Raw genomic sequence first — 14203 nt, forward strand, 5'->3', positions numbered from 1 at the left:
GGGGGGGGGGGCAGAGGCAATAGAGCACAGCAGAGAGTTGGGACCTTAGTAGCGAGTGGAAGCAGATCCCCCTTTCCCTGGTGGCTTCCTCAGATTGCACTGCGCCAAGTCAGTGCCCCAGCCCCCAGGATCCTCCTTCCTTGCTTTAAAGTCACACTGCTGACAAGTCCCACCTCCAGGTAAAGCCCATGGGGACTTAAGCTCTTCACCAACCAAAGCACACCATTCTTTGCCACAACCAGTGGCCACTAGGAGATGCCTAAGGCTGCTTGGGAAGCCATCTGGCAGGCTGGGTTGGCTGTGGTCATAGGGGACTTGGAACAGGGACTTGGGGATCTTTCCTTGGTTCATCCTGTACTAGAAGTCATCAGATCTGAAAAGGAGAGTGAATGGGCACAGCCACACCAGGACCTATGGTGACAATGGCACCACCTCCATCCCCTGCTAAATCCTCTACTGCCAATGGGAGATATCTTGGCAGGGAAAGGCCAGCTTGGAACAGAAACCACAGAGATCGAAGCCTGAGCCAGGCTTTCAGTGTCCACAATGGGACAGGCCTGGTCTGGGAGAGCCATTTGAGGACCTCACCCTCAGCCGGGACTCTAGAACCTGCTCATAGAGAGAGTTGACCCAGGGGTTGGTTCAAAGATCCTTCCCAGTGGAGTGACCCATTGTCTAGTTGTTGTTAGTGCCATCGAGTCGGTTCCAACCACCTTATGTACAACGGAAGAAGACACTGGCTGGTCTTGTGCTGTGCTCACACTTGTTCTGTTGTTTGGGCCCACCGATGCCGTCATTGTGCCAATTCATTTCGTTGAAGGTCTTCCTCCTTTTCACGGCCCCACTCTTTTCCAAACATAATGCCGTTCCCCTGACAACATGTCTAAAGTACACGAGGCAATGTCCCACCACCCTTCCCTCATGGAACTCAAGACGTTCCAAAAGACTTGAGTAACTGCAGATGATGAACTTCATTTAGAAAAAAGAAAACCTACAAGATGAATTAGCTTGTTTTGAGAAGAAAGCTGAGGAAAGAACATCTAGATGATCAAACAAAAGCAACGTCATTGCCTTAGCTACAACATGAGATTTGGTTTAAGTGATAACTTGGGAAGAATGTGAGCGTTGATAGAGTTTGAAAGAGGTAACAGACATACATTAATATATTACATTACATATAACCTGGGTTATATATAAGGCCAACAACTAGTTCCCTTTGTGCAGTTAAAATAGCCTTTCTATAGAGAAGGAACCAACTTAATTAATATATGTCCGTTACCTCTTATATGTAATTCCGTGGCCTTCCTTTCAGGATTCTGTAGAGGCCTAGCACTCATCCAGGTAGCCTTACCTACTACTTCTCCTGAGCACGAAAGTCTAGAGGCCAAAGCATGAGGTCAAGGCCAAGAAGGAGAACACACTTTCCACCTAACATACAAGCTCAGGGTCAGTCAGGTGGAGCGTCATGAATTTCAAGGTCTTGATACCAGAATCTGTCCTCAAGCCTAGGCTTACTCTGTGATGGCTCAGCATTGACCTCATTGCTCAGTGGATGTGGTATGAGTGGGAAAATACAGGCATGGGCCAACTACCCAGACCATTCCCAGTCCCTTGCAAACAAGGACCTGGAGCCTGACTCAGGCAGCTCAGCCCAAAGCCAGAAAGGTGCAAGTCTGCAGTGCAAAAAGGGAAGAGAAACAAGTGGAGGGAGGGTGAGGGGGGTGGAAGAGGAAGGGAGCCGCTGAGGAAGACAATCATATCATGTGAGACTGGGGAAGAGGCAGGGTCAAGCTTGCGGGGCCCCGATGTCAGGAGACTTGTTTCTCCAGGATGTTGTGCTTTGTTCCAGGGCTTACAACCACGGTTCATTTTAAGCAGTCTTTGCTGCTGCCTTTACCAAGCAGCCCTTGGCAGTATTGGGAAACCAGAGAGGAGAGAGCTGCTTAGGGCTACTGATAGGAGACAACCGCAGATTAGGGAAAAGAGCATTCGACTTAGACCAAAAGTTTTCATTTCTGTTCTGCTACTTACTGTGACCTAGGTCAAGTTGCATGGCCTCTCTAAGCCTCAGTAGATCTGTGACCTTGTACAGAGTCCATCCAGGACCACCAAATCACCAAATCCAAGGTGCCTTCTCTTCCCACGTTCTGCCCCCCCAGAAATTCAGAAGCACCTAGTAGTGACCAATCCCAGACTACCTACTAGGTTAAATGCTTTCAGTATTTTCTCATTTATTTCCTCTAAAAGATTTGTGCGGGCAAAGTGGGTTACTTGGGCTGCTACCTGACAAACCCAGCCGAGAGCAGCTGCTGGCTTTACTGCTCCTGCAAAGACTGCCCATCTATGAAACCCACAGGGCCAGTCGTCCGCTGCCCTTTGGGGTTGTGATGAATTGGAACTGAGTGGATAGCAGCGAGTTGCTTGGTGTTGGCTTTTTTTTTTTTTTTTTGTGTTTCCACCCAAACCCTTTGCTAGAGGTGTGATTGTTTTTATTTCTATTTATTAGATAAGAAAATTGAGCCTCAGAGAGATTAAGTGCTTTGCCTAAAACCAACGGGCACCTGATCTTTCTCTGAACCACACAATTATCAGAGCAAGGTAAAGACCATGCACGGCTTAGGAGTCACACTAATCTAGGTTCATGTTCCAGCTCGGTCACTCATTAGCTATGACACGCTGAACTCGTTACAGCATTATATCTATACCTTTGATGGGAAAATGGAATGCCCGCCTTGTATTCTATAATTACAAATAAACACTGCCTAGCACTGAGAAAAACAGAATAACAACTGCTCGCTTGGTGCTTCACATGAGCCTGGCACTGTTCTAAACACTTTGTACACTGTGTATAACTTTTTTCCTCATAGCAACTCCATGAAATAGATATAATTATTTTCACTTTACAGATCAAGAGGCCATGGCCCAGAACCAATCAAGTCTCCCGTTTCCTGGGCTAGGAAGGCCTAACTAAGTCTGTTTTCTTCACTTCTGTGTAAATGCCCTCTTTAGGATACGTGCAAACCGCAATTTTGACAGTGGGCTCATTTCTCATTTTCTTTCAGACGATGAGTCTTTCTCTTGCTGCTACCTACCCCATTTATCCCTCATAATGAGATCAGTATTAATAATGATAATAGTGTTGTTAATAATTACAATAAGTACTTATTGTATGCTTTTTTGTATGCCTCAATTCACACATATAATTGCAAACCCTTTTCTTTTTTTTTGCAAACACTTTTCATACTAGACACACTAGAAGCCGTTTCTTCAAAATCACCTCATTGGTTCTTCTCGTTCGTCCTCTCAATGGCACTGTACATATGAAACCTCACCCCCTGCCTCAATATTTCATACTCATGGGTGGTGCACTTGTCAACTCACCAGAAAAGTTAGGCTTCAAATCCAGCCAGAATGTACCTTGGAAGAGAGTCCAGGCAATCTAATTGGAAAATCAGCGATCGAAAACCCATGCAACACAGTTCTACTCTGACACACATGGGTGGACCATGAGTAAGAAATTGACCTGGATGGCAAGTGGTACAGGGTTTTGTTCCTAAAACTATTGACTGTTGTGCACATACTCTCGCTCTAGGTTGGGCCTTTGCTCTGAGAAGGTAGGACCTTGTCTCAATTTGTGTTGCCCTCAGAGTTCAGCATAATAATGTGCCTGAAATATGACCTACGTAATCATTTAGTGTTTGATAGGAGTCCAAAGCTGTGCTCATCAGGAAGGAAGGAAGGCACTTATTGAGTCCCCTCCATCAGCCACTGGGGAGGGGTGGGGGTGTCAAGAATGTTTAGGTTTTCTACCCCTGTAATGATTTATCATCTCAGAAACCCACAAGGGTGGTTCTGCTCGACATGTCCTACAGGGTTTCTGTGAGTCAGAAGCAACAAGATCACAATGAGTTTCGATGTGTATCAGTGCATTTAAGAAGTCCTGGTGGTATGGCCACTCGGAGGGAGCAAAGACCCAGCAGTCTGCTCTCAAAAAGGTAACAGTCTGGGAAATTCTAGGGGCCTGTCCTACGGTACCATTACGAGTCGGAATGAACTTCGAAGCGTACAACGGCTTAAAGCCTTAAGAACCCACTGGGTGACGAGGAAATTCAGGCTCCGAAAAGTGAACTACTCAAAGCACACAGTGATAAAGGGATTTGAATCCAGCTCTTTTCTAAATCTGAGATGCTGAAGATCACAACATCTATTCACACTGGAAGAGTATCCGTGGCACACGTACCTGCAGAACGGTGTTATGAGCCCTCATGAGCTCTTGTAAAATGCTGCTGGGAGACAGGCTGCTTATAATTTTAAAGTCTTCTTCCATTTTCTCAGTCAAAGCTACTTTGATGAAGGTGTTTTTATGCTTGTGTATGTAGTCACATACACGAGAGGAACTCTACAAGAACATAGTTTAGGAGAGGTTTGACATTGTATGCAACGGAATGAGGTGAGATTTTGTTCATTAAAAAAAAAGAAAGAGAGAAGTAGTTTATCCTGTTTTTAGGTACAAAAGAAGCCCCAAATATAATCTAAGGAGAACACTTATTAAACAAGACAAAGAGAACCCTAAAGTGATGTGACTGGTGGTTTCAAAATGAGAAAGAAAACACTGAAGGGTGAACCTCAGTGGATATTGGTGATGTTTACACAGCACTATTGATGTAACTGGACACCAAAAATTATAAATTTGAAAAATGTTGAATTGGCAACTGTTTAAATGTGTTGTAAATGTTCTCATAACAATAAAAAATTAATTAAAACCCAGAATGGATACAATTGTAGGTTTGCAACATGGGAGTTTGATTGTCCTAGATTGTGCAAATATTAAATCAGAAAAGAAGCAATGAAGTGCATTAGAAATTTGCCAAAGCTGGCTGGGTTTATTTGTATTATTTTCAAAAAGGCCTGTTTCCCTTAAAAAACAAATCAACCCCAAACCCATACTGCCAGCAAGTTGATTCTGATTGACAGTGACCCTCTAGGGCAGTGGTTCGCAACCTTCCTAATGCTGCGACCCTTTAATACAGTTCCTCAGGTTGCGATGACCCCCAACCATAAAATTATTTTTGTTGCTACTTCATAACTGTAATTTTGCTACTGTTACTAATTGGGTGATCCTTGTGAAAGGGTCATTCGACCCCCAAAGAGGTCACAACCCACAGGTTAAAAACCACTGCTCTATGGGGTTTCTGAGGTTGTAAATCTTTGTGGAAGTAAATAGCCCCATCTTTCTCCCACAGAGCAGTTGGTGGGTGTGAACTTGTGATGATCTTATTTCTTTGCAGTTAAAATAACAATTTTTCTTGGAAAATTGTTTGTCCTTAAGGAGATGTAAGAGGTTTTTCTTTCTCTCCCGTGTAATCTTCCTAGATAGCAATGATTCTTTTTCTTACCAGAATAATTTTCTATGCTCTTTAATCTCATCATTCCTGATTGCTAAGGTTTTGCAATAGGAAAGAACTAAAGCTCTTTATAATATCACTTTCTCTTTTTTCAACATTTTATTGTTATTGCAAAACTATGCGTTGTCTGTCCAAAGACAAACACCCGGCGCCTCCCCGCCCCCAAGGTTATGTGAAGCCATCTTTGGGCTATTTTCCAAAACTTTCACTGTCTTTTGGCTATTTTGCAACTCATATATTTACAACAGTTAATGGTAATTAACTCACAAATCATGCAAAATAATATAGTCTCTCTTCCCAACCTATAGTAAAATCAGTTTGCTAACTATTTCTGTCTTGGACGAAGTATGACCAGAGTGCTCCTTAAACATAAGGATGGCAAGACTCCATCTTGCATACTTTGGACATATCGGCAGGAGAGCTCAGTCCCTGGAAAAGGCCATCAGGCTTGGTCAAGTGGAGGGACAGCCAAGAAGAGGAAGGTCCTCAAGGGCATAAACTGACGCAGTGGCTGCAACAGTGGGGCAATTGCAAAGCGGGCGTGGGGTGGCGCACTGCTTTGTTCTGTTGTGTGCCAGGTTGTGATGAGTTGGCACCGACTGGATGGCACCCAACAACAAAAGTAAATATTCCTGGAGAAATGTGTGTGATCTTTGCATTTTCTTCTGGACTACTTATAATTTAGTCTGTTGGCTCCTTCAGTATGATTAAAATAACACAGGTTCATTTTATATCATATGGAAATTATGACTCTATCCTTTTCAGAAAAAAAAATGAACAATTCCCAACACAAAAGGGACCAAATCAAGGAGTGGAGAAGGCTATATATGATGAAGATTGTCACCAGTGAGGACATAAGTAAGTGGAAAGCACATAGGTGACTTCTCTAGACCAGATGGGACCACTGCCATTGAACTAGTAAATTCTGAGGCACAGAGGCCCTACAGACAGTAGAACTGTTCCCTAGGGTTCCAAAGCTGTACAATTTTATGGGTGCAGGCCACTTCATCTTTTTCCCATGGAGTAGCTGGTAGGTTCAAACTGCTGGCATTGCAGCCAGCAGTCCAATCACTAACAACCCCCCATCCCCCTAACCCCCCCTCCCCCCCCCACCCCCCCTGCCACCAGGCTCCTTGGTTTGCTCGGGGCTGAAAGAATTCAAGATACAGATTTATAGTTCTAAAACTGGGACAAGTTAATCACCTTAAAAGCACAGGCCTCTCGTAAAAAGATTCTTCTCACCTTCTGTCAATTTAATTTGGGAATTTTGGCCTGCTGTTACCTTATCAAAGGAACCCCCCTGGAGTAGGATTTACACATTGAGCCTGCTAACCACAAGGTCAGCAGTTTGAAGCCACCAGCTGCTCCTCTGGAGAAAGTCGAGGCTTTCTACTCCCATAAAGAGTTGCAGAATTGACTGAATGGCAGTGAATTTGGACTTTTTTTTAATTACCCAATCAAAACCAACAGATTAAAAACTCACTGTCATGGAGTCAATTCTGACTCAGACCGACCCAATAGAACAAGGGAGAGCAACGGAGAAGTGCCCTTACAGGCTGCAGAGAGTATAAATGTCTATGGAAGGGGGCAACTTCATCTCTCTCCCTTGGAGCAGCTGGTGGTTTCAAACTGCTGACCTTGTGGTTAGCAGCCCAATGTGTTACCCACTATGTTACCTTGGAAACGACTCCTCTGTTACTTTAGAAACCGTTTCATTGGTTGTTTTTGCTTCCCCCTCATCCCAGAAGCCATCTAATAGTTTGTAAATGGTGGCAATATTTAAAGACACAATATGTAAGAACACTTTGCACAGAAGTTCAAACTAGAACCACAAAAGCTCCCTTCCAGAAAGATGGGGCTTTCTGCTCCCCAAAAGGGTTATAGCCTCAGAAGTCCCCGGGGGCAGCACTACCCTGTCCTATCCTGTTGCTGTGAGTTGGAATTAATTTGATGGCAGTGAGTTTTGGTTTGGGTTTGGTTCGTGAAAGCAATTGTTCTCTAAAGCATCTTTTTATATTACTGTGAATTTTCTATCATAAATTTATTATCTACTTTCTAAAAATAAATGTACAACTGTAAAATCAAAATGAAACAATATAGTTTTAAAACTTAGAAATGAAACAAAACCAAGTAAATCTAAGCTTATATAAATTGGCAATATTGCCCTTTGCAGGAAGAATGTCTTTATGAAGACTTTAGAATAGTCTTTTCAAAAAAAGGTTTTTTGACTGTATATCTTTAGTGGTATAAAATCTAAGAACAAAAAGAATAACAGTGAATTTTAACCTTCACTCAATAATTTTACTTCTTGAACATTTTAAAAAACAAAATAAAGAACCACCTCAAACTCCCTGCCATCGAGCAGAGTCCGACTCACGGGGACACTGTAGGACAGGGTAGAACGGCCCCTGCGAGTTTCCAAGACTGCTACTCTTTACGGGAGGAGAGAGCCTCATCTCTCCTGCTGAGCGGACTGGTGTTTTTGAACCGTTGACATTGTGGTTAGCAGCCCAACGTGCAACCTGCTTCCTCACCAGGGCAACCTAGGAAACCGAGACCAGGGTGGTGGTGGAAGTGCTGGGAAGTAGCAATTAGGCTTGATGGGCACCTTTCTTGATCATTGGGGAGCATGTGTTAGCACCCTTCCCGGCTCGTGCCCCTGCTGAAGCCTGGGACCAGAGCCGCGGCCAGGACGCCCCGCCCGTGTGGTGTAATCTCCCACGCCTACGCCTCAGCACCCCGCCGATTGAACCAACTGGGTGCCATCAAGGTTGGCGGGGAGCTGCCCGGGCCACCCTCCCAAGCCCTGCTCACCAGCTGTCTCTGGAAAAGGCGCGGAGGAACCAGACACCTGGCGCCAGCGACGCCCGCATCTTGCCCAGCCGGTCCAGGTAGTGGCGAGCGCCGTGGAAAGCGGGTGCCGAGCAGCGAGTGACCCTACCGAAGTCGCCGGGCTTAAATGCCCCAATCGGTGCCCGCCCCGGCTGCGCCCGGCGTGCAGAGCCCCCGCCCCTTGCATCTGACCGCCCTCTGGGTCTGACTGAGCCGGAATGCGCTGCCCCATCCTCCCGGCAGTTCTCTAGCACCCCAGCTTCTGCGTGCTCTGCCTCGGGCCGCGGAACTGACGGCTCCCAGAGTGTCTGGGACTTTTTTTTTTCTCTCTTTGCCCTTGGGAGAATGGACAGCCATGATACCAGAAGTGATCGGTTCTATATGATGCCCCTGCCAGACAAGGTTACAAGGACCACCCAGTCTTCCTCCACATTGTATTGATCTGCATGCAGGTGTCCCTGGGGAGCAAATGGAGTTTTTTCAGGGCAGTAAAACATTAGCCCCAAACACACTTCCCAGGCCTCAGCAGGACTTCCTGTGCAGTTCAGACTGGAGAATCTATACCTACCCAGCCAGAAGTCACTACTACCTCTTCACAGAAGTCTGGCTCCCACGTGGCAATCATTCTCATTCTCCCAGGGGAGCCAAGCAGCAAGAGGAGCACTCTGCCGGAACTGCTTGGCAGGTAGGTTCGTGCTACCCAAGCTCTGGTAGAGGACTGTCTGACTTAAGGATATTTTGCATATGCTTCCAGCTGTAAACCAAAATATTATGAGAGCTGTCTAAATGGACACAGGGGTAAAGCTGCAAAAGGGTGGAGAGGGCAACATGTACCCGGAGAGCCAAACTGTTGATTAAACCAAAACACTTACTGCTGTCAAGTAGATTCAGACTTGTAGTGATCCTCTAGGACAGGGCAAAACAGCCCCTTGGGTTTCAGGAACTTTGCACTTTGCCAGGGTATACAGCCTGATCTGGCTCCGGCAGAGAAGACTGCCCTTGTGGTTAGCAGTGCATGCTAGTGCACCAAGGCCACCAGGGCTCCTCAAAGTTGTTCATAGAACGTAAAAGAGGAATGTGTCTGAGCAAATGGGCTTCAGCTCTAACCACGCCCTGACCCCAACTCCTGGGAGTGTCCAGGCCCGAAGTGCAAGGTCAAGGACGTGAGCCAACAGTTCCACCAAAACAAGTCAAGCCTCAGAATGATGGGTTTGGCTGGCCACAGCTCTGGAACCAAACAAAAAATGTTTAAATGGAGTTGTAAAACCATCTGTCCACAATGTCAGGCTCTCAGAGCTATAGGTCCAGTAGCAGAAATGAAGACACCAGGCCAGGGACAGAAGGGAAAGGGGAAGAGAGAAAGGATAAAAGGGGATTAGAAAGTAGGCATAATCACTAGGCTAGGGAAGGTATGTCAGGCTGGGACATCAGAAGAAGCAGGTGACAGCACTCACATAATTAGAACCATAATACAAGGGTGGGTCCAGAAGTATTGCTACTAGGATTCCAGTTCATACACAAAACCACAAAAAAAAAAAAATAACCAAAGCACCTCACTGTCATTGAGCCAATTCTGATTCATCACAACCCCTACAGGACAGGGTAGACCTGCTCCTGTGGGTTTTCAAGCAGGTAACGCTACCATACTGCCAGAGTAGAAAGCCTCTTGTCACACCGCCCCTTAACTGATGCTTTCAAACTGTTTAGCTTCAGGTTCACAGCTCAAAGGGGTAGCACACTATGTCACAGGGCTCCTTAGTTGATACACACACAGGCTTATTCTCAACAAAAATGTTTAAACATGTCTCTGAGATTAATGGATGGCAGTAGACAAATTCTCCTAGTAATATTTAGTCTTAGCCTCCTTATTGTTGTTAGATGCCTCTAGTTGATCCGACGCATACCAAGCCTCTGTACCACAGAGTGATACCTTGCCAGGCCCTGCACCTTCCTCACAATTGTTCCTGTGTTTCAGTTCCTGTGTCAATTCATCTTATTGAAAACCTTCCTTAATCTTCTTTTTGTATCAAAAAGAAAGTCCAGTAAAAACAGTGGCTTCTGAGAGGATCTGTTGGGCCAGTTGCACGCAAGGCGGATAGGTCATCGCAGAAGGTTATGGTGACTTTGGGACAACTCCAAAGGGATCATCTAGATAGGGTTTTCCTGAAGGACACAGGACAGACACAGGGCCTGAGTATTAGGAACGTGTTTTAAGAATGGAAAAATGCATTTGTCAGAAAATATTAATAAAAGCTAGAAAAGTTATACTGAAGAATATTTTTTTTCCACATGGGACGATGCACCTGCTCCTTCTTCAAGGCTGGCAAGGGCAGTCCTATAAGAATTGCTTGGGAAATCTTACCCCATCCAAACCACAGCTCTGACCTTGCCCATTCAGACTTCTTTTTGTTCCCCCAAACTCAAAGGGCCTTTAAAGAGGAACGTGGCTCAAACCCCTGAAAGATGCCAAGACTGCACTGTTGCCGTGGTGTAAATCAAAGGGCACAGAATTCTACGGAGAAGGGTCACGGGGCTGGAAACACCGCCTTCTCACCTGCATAGGACTCAGTGGAGGATCTATTGAAACATAACAGCTTCACATTCTGATCTTTTTGATTAAGAAACATTTTTATTAATTTGAAGTGTGGTTCCATGTGGACCTCTGCATTTCTCCTCAAATCCAACGACGCTGCCAGAGCAGAGGAACTGAAGGAAACCGGAATGAGGACCAGCGCGAAGCCACCCTGAAGGCAGACCAGAGAACCCGACTGAAGGCAGGTGGACTGGCCCCAAAGGCTGCCCCTTCATCCTAGCGGAAACCACAAGTCCCACTGAGCACTGTGCAGAAAAGGCTGCTTTGGCCACAGGAAGCGGAGCCATGGTGCTGGGAGACAAGCCAACTGTGGAATAGTGCCCCGGAGGTGTTGGTCTCCTCTATGTCGAGGGCCAGGAGGACGTGTGCTTCAGCATCTTCTGGGTCAAAGACTGAAGTACATGAAGACTCTAGTGACTCAGAAGTGGAGTGTGAGGCAAAAGATCATTTTCCCCTTTAGAAGAAGCCAGAAGATAAAGATGAGGAAATGGTTGACGTAAAAAACAATCCGCTTAAGAAAGAGATAATGAGAAATAGCAGTGAAGTCAAACTTTCAAAAGAGCAGCTTCAGAAGGATTTCAGCATGCCAGGGAGGGAGTACCTGCCTGGGCAGAGACTGCTAAATGGAAAACATTTTCAGATGATGGAAGGGAAGAGGATGAAGATGACTTGTTGCAAAGGACTGGGAATTTCATATCCACATCAGCTTCCCTTCCAAAAGGAATTCTGAAGATGAAGAATTCCAAAAGGAATTCTGAAGATGCCAAAATGCTAATGCCGAACTCATCAACAAAGACCGAAAAACTAATTGGTAGCATGAAATTGGTGAACGGGTAGCAGGATCCATGTTCACATAAAGAAATATACCTACTCAGGGGATGGGAAAATTTCAGTTTGGGATGTGAGCTTCAGGAAGTGTCTTGACAGATTTGCTGATGAAGACAGTTTACCTGGATTAAGCATTGGCACGCCTAGGAATGGTCAGTATGAGGATTGTGGTTCTAATTGTGGAGTGGTAAATATATACAATAAAGAATCTTGTCTCCAAGAAATAAACCTACAGTCGATAAAAGCTATCATAAACTTGGTTATAGGGTGACCTGTGTGACCTTCAATCCTGTTTCTGAAACTGGCATTTGATTCAGACAAAATGAAAAAAGCAGTCAGATAGGCTTACCTTCCTTCTTATACAATCTTTTCAAACTTTCCAGTTTTTAGAAGGAAGATTATTCATTTGTTCAAGCTATGGGTTTTTTCTGAGGCTGTGATGTATAAGCTGCACCATTACTCAGACATTTAAAGAGATTCTTTCAAATCCATTTGAACCAGAGAGAAACCCATCCTGATACATCTTTTTAGAATTTTTCCTGAATGTGTGGTAATATATATGCAAAGATACATTTTTGCCTACTGTGCTCACTTGCATTAACATAAATGTTTTAATAAACACATGACAAACTCTTATTTGAAAAGGAGAAATACTTTCACAATTTTATAGCAATATTTTAAAATTTACCCTCTTACATATCACACACTGCTCCTAAATGCCTGGTGTTTGAAAGTCAGTGAGGTAGAATTATCCCTCTGGGTAGGATGACTATATAATCCTGATTTGCTTGGAGAAATTCCAGGGGACACATGCTCTCAGAATATTTAGGGAGCCAGTAGACATCAAGGCTGAAAGAATTAGGGTGTGAAAAATAAACTAATGACATGCTATCAACATGAAAACACCTCCCTGTTTCAACAGACTAAAATAAAGGATAAAGTTGGAAATCAAATTAGGCAAGGAAACAGCTAAAGGGTCTTGATACTAAGCAGCAATGAGAGAGCATGGCAGGAGCAGCTAGACATCACTAGGAGAATGAAGAGACCACCTTCAGAGTGCCAGAGGTGCTAGTCAGAGTTGAGGAGTGTGAAATATCTGCCGTCCCATTTCTGAAAGAGTGAAACCAATGAATAAGGCTCATTACCATTCTCTGGAGAAGCTGTGTTTGTGGCTCTTAGGGGGCCATGCTTGCTCTGGAACCATCAGAGAGGCAGTAAGAATATATTCTTGTGGAGGTTCAGCTGTTTTTCATGAAGTGCCAACAAGTCTCTGGGAGCTGGGCCAATCCTGAAACAGTGTTTGCCTTGTCTCAGTTAAATCCTGTGCATTTTGGCCCTGTATTCTTGTTCAGGGGCCAGGGTGAGAGCTGTACTATTTCTACCATCCTTAGAACAATTCCTCATTTGCTCGTATGGGTGTGCTGAATGTGCTCTTAGCTTCCTGTTGCTTGGGGGAGTAACAAAGAGAGATGCTACGGTTCAAGTGTTCCTTTCACTTACACAAGCTCTTTACCCTGGATGCACCTTCCTGTTGTTAATTGGCACTCCTCCGTACATCACCTCCTCAAACTCTGGAGGGCTTGGCTACTCTCTGGAAGAAATAAGAAAGAAAAGGATTGAGCTACCAAATCAAAAGAGTAAAGGAAAAGTTTTTCCATTTTTATGTGAATGGTCCTATATTTGTTAAAAATTACATGATACTGTCTAGTCTGAGATATTTGTGACAAAATATCTGGCAATTAATGGCCTCTAAATGCTATTAAATACCAATTCTTATTGTTGGCAACTTTCAATGTTGACCCACAGGAATTTTGAGGTCACTAATTAGTTGTTCAGATTCTTTGAAATATTGTAACAAGTGCCCTTACTAATTTTTTTCAAAGGGACAAAACAACCTGAATGAATGCCTGAGAAAACTTAGGAGGATACCTGCCATGAGAATACATCAGTAGGCAACAGAACTTTAAAAGAACAAAAATGTTGCAACACACACAAGCATTGTTCTTTAAAGCCTCCCACTTCTGACTCACTAAACAGGGAATGGCAACCAAAATTTTGTGAGAGAATCAAGACCTACATCTTTGATTGAGAGGTAGGAATTGGGGTGTCAGGAGAAATAGATATTATTCAGTCTTGTAAAATTCACTTCCTTTTCGTCTCCCAAAGTCACTTGGTTCAAGGCAAAAGGAAGGAAACTATATTAACGGTAACAGTGAGGTAGCCTCTCCCATTTCATTCTAGCCCCAATCTAAGAATAATTTATTCTTATGACATGGCCCTTCTCGATGCCTGCCCTCATGAAGAGATCACTGAAGAGAAGGGTACTAGAAAAAAGGGTTGAAAAGAAATCAAATAGTGCCTGGCTAGCAGAAAGAATAGTGTCTGGGGTCTTAAAGGACTGTCTTCAAACAAGCAGCCATCTAAATGAGGTATCGATCAAGTGCATATGGAAGGAGCACACCAGCCTTTGTGATCCAAAGATTGTAAACAATAAAATCCAAATCTGAAAGAGGGAATGATAACAGAGCAAAATTATGAACACCCT

The 14203-nt window shown here is 44.3% G+C and overlaps 1 protein-coding gene across 3 annotated transcripts in view; it reads right to left on the reverse strand.

Annotated features, from left to right (window-relative positions):
• Nucleotides 1–9178, reverse strand: part of SLC37A2 (solute carrier family 37 member 2) — a 31109-nt gene extending 21931 nt beyond the window's left edge. For 2 of the 3 annotated variants that reach the window (XR_006679420.1, XM_004714183.2), the window contains exon 1: nucleotides 8220–8291. Coding sequence is in view for 1 of the 3 variants with exons in the window: in XM_004714183.2 (XP_004714240.1) it covers nucleotides 8220–8278 (59 nt within the window). In the remaining 2 variants the exon portion in view is untranslated. Of the gene's footprint in view, nucleotides 1–8219; nucleotides 8292–9109 lie in introns of those variants that run through there. The other variant, XM_045283657.1, reaches the window with a different exon arrangement.
• Nucleotides 9179–14203: the final 5025 nt, after the last annotated feature.

The sequence above is a fragment of the Echinops telfairi genome, unplaced genomic scaffold, assembly GCF_000313985.2.
Source record: "Echinops telfairi isolate 266 unplaced genomic scaffold, ASM31398v2 ScPeMD7_7465;HRSCAF=8503, whole genome shotgun sequence".
NCBI classification, from domain to species: domain Eukaryota; kingdom Metazoa; phylum Chordata; class Mammalia; order Afrosoricida; family Tenrecidae; genus Echinops; species Echinops telfairi.